Source organism: Aethalodelphis obliquidens, unplaced genomic scaffold, assembly GCF_003676395.1.
Source record: "Aethalodelphis obliquidens isolate GAN/ISIS:26980383/991018 unplaced genomic scaffold, ASM367639v1 scaffold7, whole genome shotgun sequence".
NCBI lineage: Eukaryota > Metazoa > Chordata > Mammalia > Artiodactyla > Delphinidae > Aethalodelphis > Aethalodelphis obliquidens.
In genome coordinates this window covers 67454177-67475293 of record NW_020837951.1, presented here as the reverse complement: position 1 = coordinate 67475293, position 21117 = coordinate 67454177, and the positions used below count along the sequence as shown (strand labels likewise).

At 40.4% G+C, this 21117-nt stretch overlaps 1 protein-coding gene across 2 annotated transcripts in view; it reads right to left on the bottom strand.

Moving 5' to 3' along the window:
- Positions 1–21117, bottom strand: part of ADAMTSL1 (ADAMTS like 1) — a 470361-nt gene that overhangs the window by 124107 nt on the left and 325137 nt on the right. For both annotated transcript variants that reach the window (XM_027105928.1, XM_027105929.1), the window contains one exon: positions 14133–14260. In XM_027105928.1, coding sequence (XP_026961729.1) covers positions 14133–14260 — 128 coding nt within the window. The remainder of the gene's footprint in view (positions 1–14132; positions 14261–21117) is intronic.

The following is a 21117-nucleotide window of genomic DNA, read 5'->3' as shown; positions in this document are numbered from 1 at the left end:
AACAAGCTTTACAAGAAATGCTAAAGGAACTTCTCTAGGCAGGAAACACAAGAGAAGGAAAAGACCTACAATAACAAACCCAAAACAATTAAGAAAAGGGGAATAGGAATATACATATCGATATTACCTTAAATGTAAATGGATTAAATGCTCCAACCAAAAGACATAGACTGGCTGAATGGATACAAAAACAAGAGCTGTATATATGCTGTCTACAAGAGACCCACTTCAGACCTAGGCACACATACAGACTAAAAGTGAGGGGATAGAAAAAAATATTCCATGCAAATGGAAATCAAAAGAAAGCTGGACTGGCAATTCTCATATCTGAAAAAATAGACTTTAAAATAAAGACTATTACAAGAGGCAAAGAAGGACACTATATAATGATCAAGGGATCAATCCAAGAAGAAGATATAACAATTGTAAATATTTATGCACCCAGTATAGATGCAAATCAGTACATGAGGAAAATACTAACAGCCATAAAAGGAGAAATCGATAGTAACACAATCGTAGTAGGGGACTTTAACACCCCACTTTCACCAATGGACAGATCATCCAAAATGAAAATAAATAAGGAAACACAAGCTTTAAATGATACATTAAACAAGATGGACTTAACTGATATATATAGGACATTCCATCCAAAAACAACAGAATACACTTTCTTCTCAAGTGCTCATGGAACATTCTCCAGGATAGATCATATCTTGTGTCACAAATCAAGCCTTGGTAAATTTAAGAAAATTTAAATCATATCAAATATCTTTTCCAATCACAATGCTATGAGACTAGATATCAATTACAGGAAAAAATCTGTAAAAAAATACAATCACGTGGAGGCTAAACAATACACTACTTAATAACCAAGAGATCACTGGAGAAATCAAAGAGGAATTCCAAAAATACCTAGAAACAAATGACAATGAAAAGACGATGACCGAAAACCTATGGGATGCAGCAAAGGCAGTTCTAAGAGGGAAGTTTATAGCAATACAATCCTACCTTAAGAAACAGAATACATCTCAAATAAACAACATAACCTTGCACCTAAAGCAATTAGAGAAAGAAGAACAAAAAAACTCCAAAGTTAGCAGAAGGAAAGAAATCATAAAGATCAGATCAGAAATAAATGAAAAAGAAATGAAGGAAACGATAGCAAAGATCAATAAAACTAAAAGCTGGTTCTTGAGAAGATAAACAAAATTGATAAACCATTAGCCAGACTCATCCAGAAAAAAAGGGAGAAGACTCAAATCAATAGAATTAGAAATGAAAAAGGAGAAGTAACAACTGACACTGCAGAAATACAAAGGATCATGAGAGATTACTACAAGCAACTCTATGCCAATAAAATGGACAACCTGGAAGAAATAGACAAATTCTTAGAAATGCACAACATTCCGAGACTGAACTAGGAAGAAATAGAATATATGAACAGACCAATCACAAGCACTGAAATTGAAACTGTGATTAAAAATCTTCCAACAAACAAGAGCCCAGGACCAGATGGCTTCATAGGCAAATTCTATCAAACATTTAGAGAAGAGCTAACACCCATCTTTCTCAAACTCCTCCAAAAAATTTCAGAGGAAGGAACACTCCCAAACTCATTCTATTAGGACACCATCACCCTGATACCAAAACCAGACAAAGATACTACAAAAAATGAAAACTACAGGCCAATATCACTGATGAACATAGATGCAAAAATCCTCAACAAAATACTAGCAAACAGAATCCAACAGCACATTAAAAGGATCATACACCATGATCAAGTGGGGTTTATTCCAGAAATGCAAGGAATCTTCAACATATGCAAAGCAATCAATGTGATACACCATATTAATAAATTGAAGGAGAAAAACCACAAGATCATCTCAATCGATGCAGAGGAAGCTTTCGACAAAATTCAACACTCATTTATGATAAAAACTCTGAAGATAGTAGGCATAGAGGTAACTTTTGTCAACATAATAAAGGCCATATATGACAAACCCACAGCAAACATCATTCTCAATGGTGAAAAACTGAAAGCATTTCCTCTAAGATCAGGAACAAGACAAGGATATCCACTCACACCACTATTGCTCAACATAGTTTTGGAAGTTTTAGCCACGGTAATCAGAGAAGAAAAAGAAATAAAAGGAATGTAAATTGGAAAAGAAGAAGTAAAACTGTCACCGTTTGCAGATGACATGATACTATACATAGAGAATCCTAAAGATGCCACCAGAAAACTACTAGAGGTAATCAATGAATTTGGTAAAGTAGCAGGATACACAATTAATGCACAGAAATCTCTGGCATTCCTATACACTAATGATGAAAAATCTGAAAGTGAAATTAAGAAAACACTCCCATTTACCATTGCAACAAAAAGAATAAAATACCTAGGAATAAACCCACCTAGGCAGACAAAAGGCCTGTATGCAGAAAACTATAAGACACTGATGAAGGAAATTAAAAATGATACCAACAAATGGAGAGATATACCATGGTCTTGGATTGGAAGAATCAATATTGTGAAAACTACTCTACTACCCAAAGCAATCTACAGATTCAATGCAATCCCTATGAAACTACCAATGGTATTTTTTACGGAACTAGAACAAAAAATCTTAAAATTTGTATGGGAACACAAAAGACCCCAAATAGCCTAAGCAATCTTGAGAAAGAAAAATGGAGATGGACGAATCAGGCGCCCTGACTTCAGACTATATTAAAAAGCAACAGTAATCAAAACAGTATGGTAGTGGCACAAAAACAGAAATATAGATCAATGGAACAGGATAGAAAGCCCAGAGATAAACCCACGCACATATGGTCACCTTATCTTTGAAAAAGGAGGCAAGAATATACAGTGGAGAAAAGACAGTCTCTTCAATAAGTGGTGCTAGGAAAACTGGACAGCTACATGTAAAAGAATGAAATTAGAACACTCCCTAACACCATACACAAAAATAAACTCAAGATGGATTAAAGACCTAAATGTAAGGCCAGACACTATCAGACTATTGGAGGAAAACATAGGCAGAACATTCTATGACATAAATCACAGCAAGATCCTTTTTGACCCACCTCCTACAGGAATGGAAATAAAAATAAAAATAAACAAATGGGACCTAATGAAACTTCAAAGCTTTTGCACAGCAAAGGAAACCATAAACAAGACCAAAAGACAACCGTCAGAATGGGAGAAAATATTTGCAAATGAAGCAACTGACCAAGGATTAATCTCCAAGATTTACGAGCAACTCATGCAGCTCAATATTAAAAAAACAAACAACCCAATCCAAAAATGGGCAGAAGACCTAAATAGACATTTCTCCAAAAAAGATATACAGATTGCCAACAAACACATGAAAGAATGCTCAACATCATTAATCATTAGAGAAGTAGAAATCAAATCTACAATGAGATATCATCTCACAATGGTCAGAATGGTCATCATCAAAAAATCTACAAACAATAAATGCGGGAGACATTGTGGAGAAAAGGGAACCCTCTTGCAATGTTGGTGGGAATGTAAATTGATACAGCCACTATGGAGAACTGTATGGAGGTTCCTTAAAAAACTAAAAATAGAATTACCATATGATCCAGCAATACCACTACTGGGCATATACCCAGAGAAAACCATAATTCAAAAAGACGCATGCACCCCAATGTTCATTGCAGCACTATTTACAATAGCCAGGTCATGGAAGGAACCTAAATGCCCATCGACAGACGAATGGATAAAGAAGATGTGGTACATATATACAATGGAATATTACTCAGCCATAAAAAGGAACGAAATTGGGCCATTTGTTGAGACGTGGATGGATGTAGAGATTGTCATACAGAGTGAAGTAAGTCAGAAAGAGAAAAACAAATATCGTATATTAACACATGTATGTGGAACCTAGAGAAATGGTACAGATGGACCAGTTTGCAGGTCAGAAGTTGAGACACAGATGTAGAGAACAAACATATGGACACCAAGTGGGGGAAAGCCATGGGGGGATGGGGATGGTGGTGTGATGAATTGGGTGATTGGGATTGACAAGTATACACTGATGTGTATAAAACTGATGACTAATAAGAACCTGCTGTATAAAAAAATAAAATAAAATTCAAAAATTAAAAAAAAGAAGACGTACATATATACAATGGAATATTACTCAGCCATAAAAAACAATGAAATAATGCCATTTACAGTAACATGATTGACCTAGAGATTATCATACTAAGTGAAGTAAGTCAGACAGATAAAGACAAATATCATCATATGATATCAGTTGCATATGGAATCTTAAAAAAAAAAAGATACAAATGAACTTACTTACAAAACAGAAGCAGACCACAGACTACAAAAACAAACTTATGGGTATCAAAGGGGAAACATGAAGTGGGGGAAGCATAAATTAGGTGTTTGGGATTAACATACACACACTCTTATATATAAAATAGATAATCAACAAGGACCTATTATATATCACTGGGAACTCTACTCAATATTCTGTAATAACCTGCATGGGAAAAGAATTTGAAAAAGAATGGATATATGTATATGTATAACTGGATCACTTTGCGGTACACCAGAAACTAACACAATATTGTAAATCAACTATACTCCAATATAAGATAAATTAAATTTAAAAAATTTAAAAAATAGAGGAAAAACTGGATTGTACTTCAAAGTCTTCAGAGGCTCACTGTTGAGTGAGAGGCAGTCTATTCTAGGAAGTGTGCATGTGCATTCACTCCCAAGGAGAACGAGAAGACTTGTTGAAGGTGATGGGGAAACTGGGCAATTTTGGAAACCACGACTGCAGGAGGCAGGTTTGGAGATGACCCAAGCACTCCGGGGAGGATGCAAAAATGGCAAATAGACCTGAGATTATGATTGCAGCGACTGACAGAGTCTTCCTGGAGTACTGCTCAAATATGGATTCTGGGTTACGTTCAGGAGGACTGAGCAGCAAAAGTGCATGATAAGTGATGATGCCTGCAGGGGGCATGAGCATGAGAATGGTGCCTGCATGGCAGGTGTTCAGACTCCATCCCTCAATAGCTGAGTGGCCTTAGGCAAGTTATTTGGTCTCCCTGTGCCTTGGTTTTCTACTTCTACGGTTGCTGAGAGCAATAAGAACTTTAATGCTTGTAAAACTGTATGAATGATTCCTTAGCACAGCATGAAGTTTGAATAAATGTTAGCTATCATCAGCATTATCCTTGCTATGATACATGGAGAAAATGCTCTGAGGAGCAGCGTTGGGAACTTCTGATAAACCAAGAAAACACAAAGAAAGGACAAGTTTAAAGAAAGAAAGAGGAAAAAACAGGAAAGAGGAGAGAGAACAAATCTTTTAGTGAGAAGGAACTCAAGTGCTTCTATTTTGAAGAACTGTGAGGGTTTCAGGCTAAACAAAGAAGAAATTATTTAAATACTCCAGCTTCTCCTGAAACTGGTATCAGTCTCCGGACAGACAGAGCTTCAAGTCACACCAAGGCTGGTCTTGTTGGAGTCCCCAGAAAGTATCTACTTCCAGAGAAGTTGTGAAACAACGCATGCCAGGCTGACTTGCATGTGCCCCCATGACTCTGTTCAAGAAAACTGTAATGAGATCCACAGGAGACCCAAATCTTAATTCAAGAGAAAAGTGAATAAGATAGTGACGCCCACTAATTAAAATATCTGAGTATACAGCAATAAGGTGTTATAAATTTCATATATTTTCATCACCTAAAACTAAGCAAATTGTATTTAATCCAGATTTAATCCATGGATAATGCCTTGTAATCAGTGAGAATATGAAAGCAACACCTTAAGAAATGCTAGCCTCTGCTTACACTGCAATTATCATAGGTCTCTCAGAAGGGCCACCGGAGTGAAATCTGTGAAAACCCCCTGAAATGAGAATTCCCAGTTGACAAACTAAAGAACTCATGAGTCAAATGAAGTTTAAGGAACCACAATCTGTATGAACCTATGAAAACTTGTCTTATGAACCTATGAAAACTTTTCTAAAAATACAACAACATCTTGTACATTTGAAATCAGTAATGATGGGTCCTGACTATTAATGGCCAGTTACTATCCCTTGCTGGCCAGAAACTTTTCAGGATGTGGCTACCTGGCAATTTCAACAAGAGTTGCTTTGTTACGGATAATAGTCATATTAAAATGCATGATATTTTCTTTAGCCTGGTTCTCCTTCCAAGTGCCTTTCACATTTTATAGCTCAGGAATTTTTAACTCCTTCCTGTCCTGCTGTCTCTCTTGCAAGGTCTCCTTCACTCCCACTTCCTGGCTCCTGAGTCAGTGTTTGACCTTTTAGTCAACTCTACACCCTTTCTCCTCACCAGTCCTCTGATACCTTTCCCCGTCATCTGTGATTTTTCCTAGGTTTTATTGCAAAAGCTGTCCTTCTTTGCCATCTAGTCTTCTAGTCTCCCAAAGATAAAGGAAGTAAATTATAGAATTTGCAAATGTTAGAATTTCAAGTAAAGGGAGTTTAGAGCTGGTAGTGGTGGGTGGAGATTGCTGTAGTTTATTTGTATGTAAGAGATTCACAGAACTTTTAGATCTAAAAAAAGACCCAAGTCTGCATCTATTTAAAACCCCTCTGTTTACAATAAGGACACAAGTTTATAGTTCTAAATCTGCTCTAAGTTTTGTAATGAGGCAAATACTTTCCCTAAAATCTTTCTTACCTATTCTATTGTTACAATAAGTTTCCTTTTTAGGAGTAGTAAGAAAATAAATATTTCTCTCCCATCCAAATCATTACATGGTTTTAGTGTAATCTAATAAAATAAATTATTACACTTTAGTAACACTCTTGACTATACTGGGCAATGAGGTGTAATATATGAGCAGAGAATATAGAAAATGGATGATTTAACCAGAGGGCACTGGTGGCCTCCAGGCTATGTGCAGACCACTGACATGTTTGGTCTGGAAAGAATTTTTTAAAAATTTGATTTAGTTGGGCTCAGTAAAAAAGTGGAGAGATTAAAAACAGAAGGCGTGTGTGTGTGTGCGTGCGTGCATGTGCGTGTGTGTGTGTGTGTGTGCAGGCGTGTGTGTGTTTTGGTTTGGCTCATTTGCAAAAATTGGAAGGTCTACCAACATTAGATTTGTGTTTTCCTTTGACATTAGTAAGATGAAAATGAGGTGTGCCCTTCAGACAGGGTGTGGTAGGCAGAATAATGTGCCGCCCCCGCCCCCCACAAAGCTGTCCACATTCTAATCCTTGGAATCTGTGACTATGTTATATTACATGACAAAAGGGAATTAAAGTTGCAATTCCCTGCAGTTAAGGTTGCTAATGAACTGACTTTACGATAGGGAGATTATTCTAGATTACTTAGGTGGGCCAGTCTAATCACTTGAGCTCTTAAAATTGAAAGAGGGAGACTGAAGAGTTTGTCAGAGAGAGGCAACATGAGAAAGACTCAACCCCCAACTGCTAGCTTTGAAGATGGAGGAAGAGGGCCAAGGGCTAAGGAATGCAGCAGCCTCTAGAACCTGGGAATGACACTCAGTTAAAACAGGCACCATAGTTGTAGGTCACAATGACCTAAATTCTGCCAACAATCCAAATGAACAGGGAAAGCATTTTCTCCTGGAGTTTACAGAAAGGAGTGTACCCTGTTGACACCTTGATTTTATCCTGGTGAGACTGTACTGGACTTCTGACCTACAGAACTGTAAGATAATATATTTGTGTTGTTCTGGACTCTAAGCTTGTGGTAATTTGTTAGGGCAGCAATAAAAAATGAATACACAGGCCATATACACTGTCTTTATCACCAAAGTTACTATTCCAACAAAGAAGATATATAAACAACTAATAAGCACGTGAAAACATCGTGAGTCACTAGGGAAATGGAAATTAAAATCACAATGAATTATCACTTTACATCCATGAGGATGGCTGCAATTAAAAAAATAGACAGTAACAAGCATTGGTGAGGATGTGGAGAAACTGGAATCCTCATACACTGCTGATGGAAATATAAAATGGGGCAGGTACTTTGGAACATAGTTGACAGTTTCTTAAAAAGTTCAACATACACATGCCACACAATCGAGCAATTCTACTTTGAGGTAGATATACCCAAGAGAAACGAAAACATGTCCACACAAAAACCTGCACATGAATGGTCACTGCAGCATTATTCATGACAGCCAAAAACTGGAAACAACCCAAATGTCCATCAACTGACAAGTGGAAGATGTGGTATATTCATACCATGGAATATTATTCCACCGTGAAAAGGAATGCAGCATACGTGCCACAAAATGCGTGAATCCTGAACGTATTATGCTAAGTCAGTAACAAAGCACCATGCGTTACTCTGTTTATTTGAAGTGTCTAGAATAGGCAGATCTATGAAGACAGAGTATATTAGTAGTTACCTAGGGCTGGAGGAAATGGGGGCATTGGGGAATGATGGCTAAGAGGTGTGGAGTTTATTTGGGGATAATGAAAATGTTCTAAAATGGAGTGTGGTGATGGAGGCACAACTCTGTACGAAAAGCCACTGAATTGTATACTTTAAATGGTTGACTTGTATAGTATATGAATTATACCTCCATGGAGTTTTTCAGCAAACAATAACCTTGGTTTGCTGCGATGGTTACACAACTTAAAAAATTTGCTAAAATATCACTGAATTGAACACTTACAATGGGTGAATATTAGGCGATGTAAACTATACCTCAATGAAGCTGATAAAACAGTTTTAACCAAATTCAACCTTTTCTTGATGAGTCAGGGTCCACACTGTGACTACTAATTAATTATCTTGCACGAAAAAGTGAGAACTTGGTATTTCTCCACCTTTGTGATTCTGTTTAGTTGGTGTGCCTTTGGTATCAATATTGCAGGGCCCTTAGGATCTAAGGAAGTGGGTAGGGCTTAGACTGCCCTTTCTTGCACGTCCCCAGGCTGCATGGCTTCCTTCTCCTCCCTTGGTTCAATCACCATTCCCTGAAGATATTTTTGCCAATGCAGCGTGTCAGGTTACTCAGGTTACTGCCATTACCTCTTCTGATCATTCGATTGAAGTTGACAACTCCCCAGGTCACAGCAAGTGATGCTGACCTAACTTCTTGTGCATGTTCCACTGCAGAGTCCTAGACGAGAGACCCCATACCCAGTACAGCCGCATGATGTTGCAGCCTCTCCTAGAAACAACCAAGGATATGGTACCCACTACATGTCCAACCACCCATCCTTCCTTCATTCCATTGGACAGATGCGGGAATTGCTTTTTCAGGATGTGAGCTGGGTTAGCCTAGATCATTTGTGCTTCCTTGTTTGTTTCCTCTAGTCTACTGGGGAGCAGAGTAAGTTGGATTCTCCTGCTATACTCTCATCCATTTTACCTGAATTCTCTAAAAGCTAGGCCTCTGCAGTGGGCATGCTACACATCTATACATATTGAGGAAAACATAAGGAACCTGGTTACCTGGTATTGTATTAGATAATGAAGTCCCTTGATGGCAGCTTGAATCAGTCAATGGCCATTACCCTGTTGCTCAGAGCACCACTGGGAAGTCAGCCAAACTTGTGTGCCTTTCCCTCTGATCTAGTTAGTACACTGGGGCAAACCTTCCTTTGTCGGTCTTTCCTTTGTCGGTCTTTCCTCTTGGTGACAAACCCTTCTCTGAGCCTCTCTATCTATGAAGCAAAATCCTCCTCTGTCTGCTTAACAATGGCTGGATGAAAAATTCAGAAATGCCAGTTTGAAATGACTCACGTTATGAAAAGCTTACAAAACTGCTTGTCTTTTATTGCAGTTACTAAATCATGAGGAGGGGGCCGAGAAAGAAGAATTAAAAACAACAACTGCCTTTTATTTTTATTTTCCCAGTGAGGTTTCTGTGATCTCTTTATTAGACACAATATGTGTCAGCTATTCAACTCATAAAAACGCAGGAAAACATGCCAGGAAAGGAGGAATATTTTCTGTCTCTCTTTTCCTGTGAAAACTTTGGATGAGCTCATCTGTGTTCTCTCCTTTCAATGAAAGATACACTCATCCCTCAGCCCCCATCTTCTTCTCATTTTCCATTGATGATGTCAAGCAGGCCTTATAGTATCTCTTTTGTGATCTTATAAAATCAATGACAACCAAAAACGTTTCCCTTATGGCTATGACCTCATCAATGGCTTACACCTGGACAAGCCTCATCTGCATTGGTAAGTAAAGCTCCCCTCCACTGATCCAGACTGAAGCAATTTACCAGGAAACTACTGCTTTCCTTCAAAACGCTGCCTACGCCATTCAGATCTGGAAGCCTTCTGAGCAACTCTGGCTGAGTGCTGAATCTGACTATTCAAGACGGCTCTCCAATCTTAGTGCCTGTCTTTGCACACACCAGAAACTCTTCTTTTCCTGTGTTTAAACCCGCACACAAAGTAATCAGTTCTTCAACATGTTAGGCATGTGACATTTTGGTGACATTCTTTTACTCCTCCCTAGCCCCTGCTACCCTCCCCTCTCATTTACCTTCTGAGCAGTGAAACAGGCATCCAATTAAGTCAGTTTAGGACAGAAGGAATTTTGTGCCACTGGGTCTACATGGCTGTGAGTTTCCGGAACCAGGGAAGTAGGTAAGGAAACATTGCCATCTCCATGCTGAGACATACTTGCAAAGTACTCTCAAACCTTTGGGACTTAAAACATAAAATCAACACATACTGATGAGTTTGGAGAGAAGCAAAGGGCTCTAAAGACAATATCTTACAGGCTCAAACAGGGCAGAGCAAGGAAGGTTTGGTGTGTCTAAAACTAAATGCTGTTTCTATGTTTAAGCAAAAACTGTGTAGAGAGTACCAATGGACCCACAATGAACCTAAGAAGCAGAATTGACAACACACTCAACTCAGAGGATGGGGCAACTCAACAGGAGAGGTCCAATTATGGGCCAGGGAGGGTTCACCAGACCTCCCTTCCTCTGGCTCACATGAAATGTTCCTCGTGTAGCCACCTCCCTTGCTCTGGACCCAGGCACTCCAACCGCTTTTCAGATAGCTAATTCAGCTTCCCCCTTGACATTGAGATGCTGAGACATCTCAGCATCTTTGTAGAGGTGCTCTACAAAGGGTCTGTGAGCATTCCGGTCTCGGAAAAGGAGTTTCCCCTACCGTAAAAATAACCTGGCTTTTGTTTTATCCTCACAATAATAATAAGAGCTAACGAGTATTGAGCGCTTGCTACATGCTAGGCATACTTATAAGCATTTTACATGATGAAGGCATTTAATCTCCACAAGAACCTTCTGAGTCAAACACTATTATTATCACCATATGACAAATAAAGAAACTGAGTCAGAGAGTGTAAAGAAGCTGCTCAGGGTTATGTAGCTTGGATGTGACAGAGTCAGGCTTCAAATCCAGACCACGAGGCTCCAGAGCCTGCAGGCTTAACTGCCATGCTACGCCTGCTCTCGTGAATTACTACGAACAAATTTCCCTGCATCTGGTTGATCCAGGTGCATAGGCGAGGCCAAAATCCACACATTTCTTATAAAATCATGGAGATACCTGAGTGTTTGAGCCTCCAGAAAACTCTTGTTTTTCCTTTTGGGCTGCATTTATATAGAAGTCAAGGTAAAAAAACCCAGAAAAAACTGTACAATGTCTTTAAAGGCACAGAAGCACTGAGATTTACCACGAGGATTTGATCACAAGTGAGCTGAATCAGCCCCTAAGTCCGTACTTGAAAATTTTCAGTGTGAAGACTTAACAGTGGAAAATACGTGGAAGCAAAGTTGGGCTTATGTTTTATACATTTTAAAATCGTTTTCAGGATGTGTTTCATTTTAGGAGAGCTAGAGAAAGAAAAGGAAACATTTATTGAGTGTGAACTATGTGCCTGGCATTGGGCTGAGGGCTTTTTCACACGTGCAATCTTATTTAACCTCACAACAATCCTGTGAAATAGGATTAATTTCACTCTTACGGCTGAGAACAAAGACTCTGAGGTTATACACTTTGTTCAAGGTCACACGGTTAATGAACAGTATAACCGGTAATAAGATTTAGAAATGCGCCACATCTATCCCCTGCAAACTGCCGCCCCGCACCCATTTACGTTATATTTAGGTTGCATCTTCTACGCCTATGTGGGGTACCTTTGAAGGAAACTGTAACTGTCTCTGCATTTGAGGTAGTCACGCATGCATCTATTGCCTTCACTAGTCTGTAAGCGTCACGAATCACAGAACTCGGGTCTAACTTGTTGCTCTTCGTCAGTAATGTTTGGCAGAGGGTGTGAGTCACTTAAAACTGTGAGTGCAGACGTTGACACCAGGCTAGATGATAATCCCAGGTAAAGACACAAATGCAGTCTGAAAGCAGCGTATCCATTTTGGGCCTTACCTTTCAGAGGGACTGCTTGACAGATCTGCTAGCAGACCTGAACAAACCCCACCACTGAAGCCCATGGATGCAGCTTCCTAAGCCCTGGGTGTGGTGTGCGTGAACTACTTCATCACTCAGCTCCTTTTCTCCCTTTCCCCCGGTGCCTCTCTGGCTGCTCTCTTTCTTCCCTGGCTTTGAATATTTTGGCAGCCTCCAATAGCTTCTCTTCAAAGAGCTGAAGACAAGCCTGATGTTACAATTGCTTTGCTTAATTCCAGACAGGTTTCCGTGAATCGTATTAAATTCAGGTGAACAAAGGGTATTTAGTCTGTGACAGAGCTGAACCGTATCTGGATAAATATAAACAAGAGAGTTAATCCTGTAAGAGCCCTACTTGCCAGCAGTTGGAAGGGTGTCAGCAGTGCCCTGGCCAAGGAAGATGGGAGGGGGTAAGGCAGAAGAGAATTAACCAGACGGGTGCCGAGCATCTGGACTCTGTATAATGAAGAGGGGCATGAAGATTGTGACTGGAATACATTAGGAGCAAAGCAAATGTTCTATTCACACACACACACAAAATAGGCATTAATATCAGTCTGTAATCCACCCCAGGGCCCCTTAGCTCGCCTTATTCTTTGTTGACTTTCATCCTCTCTGCAAAGCGTCCCCCCGCTCAAGGTCCCTTCCCAGATCAGCCTTAGGTCATGGGGGAGATATACTGTTGCTAAACAGATATGCAAGGGAGCAGCATGAGTGACTGAAAAACAGTGTGACAACATAATCCCGGCGTGGACGGATGAGGTCAGTGTGGGGTGATGTCGGCTTTTCTAGCATCTACTGAATCACCTGATGGGAGCGGCAATGGAAAAGAATAAATACAAACACATGCAACACACCGCCACAAAGGCTGCGCGGCCCAGATCTGAGGAAAGGGAGCCCGGGTTGGTAGCATCAGTGGGGAGAAGGGGGAACAACGATCTGCGGGTTAGGAGACCTCAGTTCCCTTTTTCCCTGCCACCAGCTGAGCGGCTATGTGATCTCAGGTTGCCTGGCCTCTGAGAACTGAGAGCTCTGGTCTAGCTGGTATCTAAGGTCTGTTTCAGTTTCAAAGGCAAGGATCTGTCCTATGTAAGAGAGGTTTTATAAAGGTACCTTACTACGAGACCACAACCTTGGGAAGACCACAACCTTGGTACTCTGAATCGCAATTTTCTGAAGTTGCTATGTGTAGAACGGTTTGCCTAACCTCTATGGATAAAGGTGAAGTGTAGGCAGGTGTATTAGACCAAGAGGTTGAAATAAACAGTCACAGAGAAGAACACCTGTGCTCCAACCCACAGCCACAGAATTCCAACTACCTAGGTCTTAAAGTCTTCTTTGCAGCAGGTGGATGGAGGCGAAATGAAAAGATCATTCGATGATCTTAGGTCCTGATTCATGTTCCCCCACAGGCTACTTACTTGTATACATCTCCTTTGCTCATGTTCGCTCTGCCTGGAGTATTTCCTGCATCTCTGTTTATCAAAATTCTACTCCAAGTCTAAGACCTCTCAGGTAGAGTGAAACTGCACCCTCTTTGGTGATCAGCACTTATTTCATTCTATCTCATATCACACTTTATCTCCATTTGATTACAATTACAGATTACAAACTTCCGGAGGCAGGGTATGGATCTCATTTATGTCTGTGTCCCTGGGCCTGCCTGGCACGTTGCAGGCACCGGTCAACGGTTTCTCAATTGAACAGGGATTTCCACGTTACCTGCTAATGTGACGGCAATGGAGACAGAGTCATATCCCAGGGCATTTGTGGCATTACAAGTGTAGAAACCCACATCAGCTTCCACGGGGGCCAGGATCTGTAAGGAATCATCTGGCTGTAGAAGAATCCTGGAGCAACAGAAAAGAAATGTAGGCCTGGTCAGGTCGGTTGACTCCTTTTTGGCATTGGATATTGGTAAAGCTGGAAGGAACCTCAGGGGTAGTCACAACCCTGTTTTAACAACAGGCACAAACCAGACACAGTGATACCCAGGAAACCAGCCTCTCTTGCCACTTTGATGGGTGTGATTCTGTTAGCAAGCCCAGATAAGGAGCTTTTGGATTGCTTATGCAGTTTGTTGATTACTTGGACTAAACGCTAACAGCTGGAGCAGGCAGCATACGTGTGCTGAATACACATACACACACAGCGGGGGTGAGAGGAGATGCTAGAACGAATGCTGCAGAGGGATTTGGGGAAGGCTTCTTCAGGAAAAGGCAAAGTTATACAGGAGGAGTGGGGCTTGGCTGGATGGGGGAAAGTAGGCAGGGCTTCCAGATACGGAGAAAGGCATCTGTTAAGGCTTGGAGGTGGGAGAGAAGCAGCCAGACTGAATACTGACGAGAGGATCTTGATGCACACGTTAGAAGGAAATTGTATGTGTAACTGTGTCTCAATTCTATTGCCGTCATTAGTCTGTAAATATCACTGGGCACAGAAATTAGACCTTAGTTATTGTTTTATTTCCCACAATGCTTGGCAGAGGGCTCTTTGTAGTGAAGGTGCCAGCAGAATGAAGGTAAAGCCTGCCCTTCGGGGTCATGGTAGAGAAAATTCCAGAATAATCACCACACAGTTCAGATACTTTACCTGAAAAGAATTATAAGAATCAAATTGTGAGTACCCTCCACAAGCCTCAGAATCCGCTCCTCTCTCAGTCTACTATTTGTTTCTTTTCTAGGTTCATGCCATTTCTAAGAACTACCTGTGACATGATGGCAGGCAAGCAGATTAATGTCTAATGATCACTTGAAGCTGATGTCCTGATGAGGCTGATGATAACTGGAGTGTGTATGCGGAGGTGGGAAACTAGAAGGGTTGGGGGGAGGACTGGATGGGAACTTGGCGAGATCCAGTGCCAGACCTGGCAGGGCCTTAGGTCAATAAATCATTCAATAGCACAGAAATGATTTAGCGGTGGCTTTGGGGTTCCTGCAGTCAGTCATTTCCATCTTTGTGATTATTTCCACCTCTCTGATTTCCAAAGCCTCCAAGAACTGTTCACCTAATATCATGTTAACATCCATCCAGAGGAAGAAAGCAGGTAAGGGGTCATTTTTCAGGAAAGGGAAAGAACATCATGAAAAGGTCAGGGAACTCACAAGACTTAGTGGTGAAATTAAGACTAGGAATCACATCTCCTGTCCCAGCAGCAGTCTCCCACTATACAATTCTTTTTCTTTACTATGTCTCTTGCTGGGTCCTCTCCAGACTCTATGGTATTTGCAATTTGGTGTCACCTCTAGTCAGCTCTTAATTATTCTGAGGTGGGTGACCGGTCTGCCAATGAATCAGGCTTCCTCAGCTCTGCTTTTGGCCTTGGACCTGTTGCTTTGCTTTTTCTTGCCTCCTCTTGGAGGAAAGGCAGGAGAGAGAAAGAGCAAGGCTTACCTCCATCATTCTTCAATTTGGCTAGGTCTGGGCAGTTCAGATAAAAATAGGGAAGGAAATAGAAAAATCTCAGCTAAAGGGAAGTTTCTGGGTGGTTTGTGTTTGATTCAGCGCCGTTCCACACCATCACCGCTATTACAGGGACAGTCTAGCTTCTGTGGCATTGAACTAGAGCCGAAACTTTGTGGGGGATGACAGAGAGGCTATGAGACATTGTGATAGAGCTCATCCACCCATTCATTCACTCATTCACCCATGTGAGGTGTTTTCTCTCAAAGTCAACAATTACATACTGCTTAGTTTATTTCAAAGAGCTAATAAGAGAAAGATGATTATATAATTTGCTTATCTTTAGTAAGCCATACAATATTTTAAGTAATAATATCACTGTTGTTTTGTAGGAATCTTAATAGATGCATCATAGTATCACTGCTAAATCTTTTCAGGTGTTCAGGCTGTTTTAGATTAAAAAAATGAAACATTGACTTAATGATTTAAATCTTTATGATGTCCCAGGAACACGGATGCCTCCAAAAGAATTTCCAAACGGGAATATTGAAAGCAGGCTTCACCAAATTTCATTAGAACTGACAATTTACGATGACTGAACGTAGTGCATCATTAATCAGGTTTACCATCCTCAAAAGGCAGGGATTAAGATTTGCTAAATTCCTAAGTCTGTTGGCATAGTTCCTTCCCTATCAGAGCCCTATCAGAAGGGGTTCTTGAAGGGAACATTTAGAGCACAAGACTAGAAGACAGGTCTTCTGAACTTGATTTTGTTTCTACATTTTACCATTGGCAAATCCCTTCTTCTTTCTACATTTCAGCTTATCACATTCTAAACCCCAGTTGAAGTATGTTTTCTTATCCAGCAGAAGGAACAGTTAAAATGAGGTATATAAGGAAGCTGCAGACCACCTTCTGGTATTTCCAATGACCCTTCTGTTGGTAATGTTGGACACCCTGAATGAAGAATTAAGTGTGAGGAAGGACAGGGGATGAAAAGGTTGTGAGGAAGGAAGGGAGAGGGGCTCACGATACTGGCCGATATCCCCCCGCCAGACAGTTTATTAGCTCTCTATATTCAGATCATATTTTCTTCCTGTAGAACTACTGCACCTGCCTGATCTCATGAAGGGAGTTGTAAATCCCACTCCCACACTGGGCCTGACACATGTAACTTTTTTAAAGTGGTGGTTAGCTTTTATAGCTGCATCAGTTCCTCCAGGCACCGGTGCTACTGAGTGAGTCTTGATGCTTCCTGCCCGTATGAAGCCTGGAAAAGAATTCCCACAAAGTTGGCGAAGAGAAGGGGGAGCTCCATCACACTGGGCACAAAGCCATGAGGGTCTGAATTAAGATGGGAATAATGGGAATGGAAAAAAAGGAATCTAGATCTCAAAATTTAGCATTCATATATTCTTCTATTCCATAAAATGTATACAAAGATAAAGAAGCTAACATATTTGCCTTCATAAAACAGTCTTATATATTGTCTTGAGATAAAATCTACATGGGACAAAATCTGAATTTCTCATTTATTGTGTATACTTAGAAATTGTTTCTAGATATAAAACTGGACTCTTTAGCTCAAGGAGGTACATAATTATTTGGTGTGCGAGTAGGGATTTGAAATAGGGTTTCTTGTTCCAGTACTTTTTTCCAATCTCTCAGGTCTTTAATATGCCCATAAAATTGGCAGATGGGAGTTTGGAGGCTGCCACTAGGGGGAGCAATACTTCTGGAGAGGCTTCCCATGCAGGACTCTCTAGGAAACATGACAAGGCAAAGGAAAGGGCTTGCTGGAGACTGAGGTTTGCTTTAGTCTCTCTATCTAGCCTGGCATCTAGGGAGAGAGATTCCTGGGGTAAAAAACATTTTCTTTGTATTTCAGGCACCAACTCTATTAATGTAACTTAATTTGTTGGTAGCTGACTTCTGTCAGCTTGAATTTAGGTTTCAAATTTGACAGGCCTGTTTTAGAATGCACAGGCACAGAAACATAGTGCTGCTTTCCAAACAAAACCAGAAAGATTTCTCGGGTTGTTTTGGAATTTATGGAATTAGAGGATGAGGGGACGTGGATTGGGGCATAATTAAGACATACATAGCAAATAGTACTGTGGTCATATTAGGTATATTAATACTCTCTGCTTTTCTCCCATACCCACAATCCCTTTTGGTTTACTGGGCTAAAACTTACTGCTTTATTTCTTTGGTCATTATTTTTAGCTAGAAAATGAAAGCATAGTTTTGCTTTTCTCGTGGCCTTTACTTGTAAGCTTCTTTGTGACAGTTTGTCTTCTCAAGCATTCTACAAATTAAGGACAACTTGAGAGAATACAGATAATTGTTTTAGTTACACAAGTGAAGCCCTTGTTGTCCAAACGAGTAGGATATGGACAAAGTGCTCGTGGGCCAGTCCTACCAAGCACAAGCTCCTTGTGGTGGAATTCTCTCCTCTGCATTTGCCATGCATAGTCAGAAGGTACTCTCATTTGAAAAGGAGGCCGCTCTGGGTGTCTAGAGGAAAGGCTCTAGCAATCCTGTGTGTGGGGTGGCATGATGATGCCTTCTTGTGAGGATCAAATAAAGGAGTAAGCTTACTGTTTCTGAGGACCTATTCTAAGAAACAGTGTCTTACTGTTTTCTAAGTAAAAAAGTATCAGCTTAAGCATCAGATACATCTAGTAAATTAGTAATTTTTGATGGTACAGGTGTGGGTAACCTACATTACCATCTTGAAAGTCCTCCTTGGAATTTCCAGTTGTCAGAGGAAAATTTCAAGCTCTGGACACAGAAATACCCATTTGTTACATCGGCCATGATGTACCATCTCAGGCCTCTCACCTTAACAAATCATTCTTAAACCCATTTTAGGTCTCAGCATATGACTAGAACCTAGAAATTATAGGTACATCCTTTCTTTTTAGAACAGTGTCTTCCTCATCTTTTCAAACTTATCTGTCCCACATCCCAACACAAGCTTGTCTTTCCATTCAAGATGGCCTCTTTGACTCTCCTTGTCATTAGTTTTGGACAGAGTTCATGTTCTTCCTCCTTCTGTTGATCCTTCCAAATTCTCCCCATCCCTTAAGAGTAAGTTCAAGTTCAACCTCCTGTTACCACAGTCCACAAGAATCCCTTCCTTTCCTGATCTACCAGAGTTGTTTTAAATTGTACTACAAAGCCTTTCCATTCTACATCTCATTCCTTCAGTTAGATTGTAAATGAATACTTCAAGGGCTGGGACACCTACTTCTTTTATAGTCCTCTCTTCAATATTCAGTATAGTGCTGGCATGCTGAATAAATACTTAATAAAGACTTATTTAGTGACCTCCAAAGCAATGGAGCTGAAAATGATCATTTTGACAATATAGCACACTGGATAAGAGCACAGACTCCAGAGTCACGGTGACTGGGTCCCAACCCCAGCTGTACCACATAGTAGCTTTGTAACCTTGGACCAGTAATTTACTTCTCAGTGACACAGTTTTCTCCTCTATAGAATGAGGAGAATTACTGCACCAACCTAGGGTTGTTGTGAATATTCTGCGTGAGTTCCGGTATTTCAAGAACATAGAAAAGTACTTGACATAGTAAATACTACAGAAGTGCAGGTTACTATTATTATTTGGTTGTTGTTGTCGACAACACCATCACCATCATCACTCACTCTTCATGTCTGAACCTATGTATTGTGGACGTTGTGAGGATCTGCTTTGACATGGGTAAATGACTGAGAAATGTAGCGTTTTCAAGAAAAAAAATGTAAGTTAGGGCCATGGCCAGGTGGTAAGGCATTTGCCCTGTGAGAGAGCAGGGCATGGGCCCCAGTGTGTTTACCTTGGTGGCAGCCCTGGAGATGGGAAAGAGGAGGAGAGGACTGAGGCCACATGGCACACTGGGTTGGCAACTGCCTCAGTTCCATTCTTGACTCAGGAATCTCGGAATAAGGACAACTAGTTATTTCCATAACTGTTTTAACACTATTAACCAAATACTGAAATCTTAGAACACTTAAAAGAAAAAAAGCCAGAATTCTGCAATTGCAAAAAAAGTATAGAAATAAGAGTAAAAGAATAAGAATTGGAAAAAAGTGCGCTTAGAAGTGAGTAAGTTAAGGGGTACTGTGCAAAGAACGTCAGCTCCCAACTCCTAGGGGGACATGTTAAGGTCTTTTCCTTACCCTGAAATGCAGATTTTTCTTTTTTTTCTTTTTTCTGCTTAGGGATTCCTAAGATTAGGATAATCAAATCTACCACAAAGGGAGAGTGGGAACAGGTATCTAGTAGATAAGTGGACAAATTTTATACAGTTTTATTCTATCATGTTACTAGATTGATATTATCATCGCATTTTAGAGAGGACGCAAAAGCTCAGAGAAGTAGCTCACTCAGCTGGTGCAGGGAATCAGGAATGGGGAATGACCTTTGACCTTTAAAAAACTGACTCTATTCAAGCATCCGCTGGGGCCAAATAGGAAGGCCTGTGGTTTGGCTTCATTTTGGGTTGGGGGTAAGTTGTGCGAAGATTTGTAGTTACTCAGGGAAATGGACAGTCACTAACAAGAACATTCTGGATTTTAAGTAGCTTGAAGCTGGAGGACAGAAAGAATGCTGTGAGAAGACGTCCTCCGCGAGCAAGAATTTTTTTCCAAAACCAAAAAATATAGTAGCCCAGAGACTTGCAAGGGAGACCTTTGTTTTGTACAGATATTTTAGGGAACAGATTTGAGGTTCATGAAGAGCTCTGTATCACCATTTGGTGAGGGCAACTTTGTTTTTAACCTTGGCTGTTTTTAATTTAATTGCAACTAAAAGTTATTTAATGCTGGAAGCTCCATGACTGCTCCAGGTGGAAGTATAGAAAATACTTTTGGAATGGGAAAGGTCACCTAACCACACACTCTTAACCCTGTCCTAATACTTTCTGCCAAACCCTTCAGCTTCCTTCTCTTAAGAAAATCATAAAGTCTTGAATTTGCTAATATGAGTAGTTCTATCTGCCTGCTGGGTAATTCATTTCAAACTACAGACCTCTGCATGAAATGACTCTGACTGGATTTCCTATTTACCTTGAATAGAGATCACCAAACTCCAGTTGGCTGCCGCCTGCTTTTGTAAATAAAGTTTTATTGGCACGCGGCCACAGCAGATTAAGAACTTTCTATGGCTGCTTTTACGCTACGTTGGCAGAATTGAGTGGTTGAGGCAGAGACGGGATTGCCTGCAACGCTAAAATGTTTACTATCCGGCCCTTTACAAGAAAAGTTTGCTGACCCTGACCTAGAACATGGAAGCACTTTC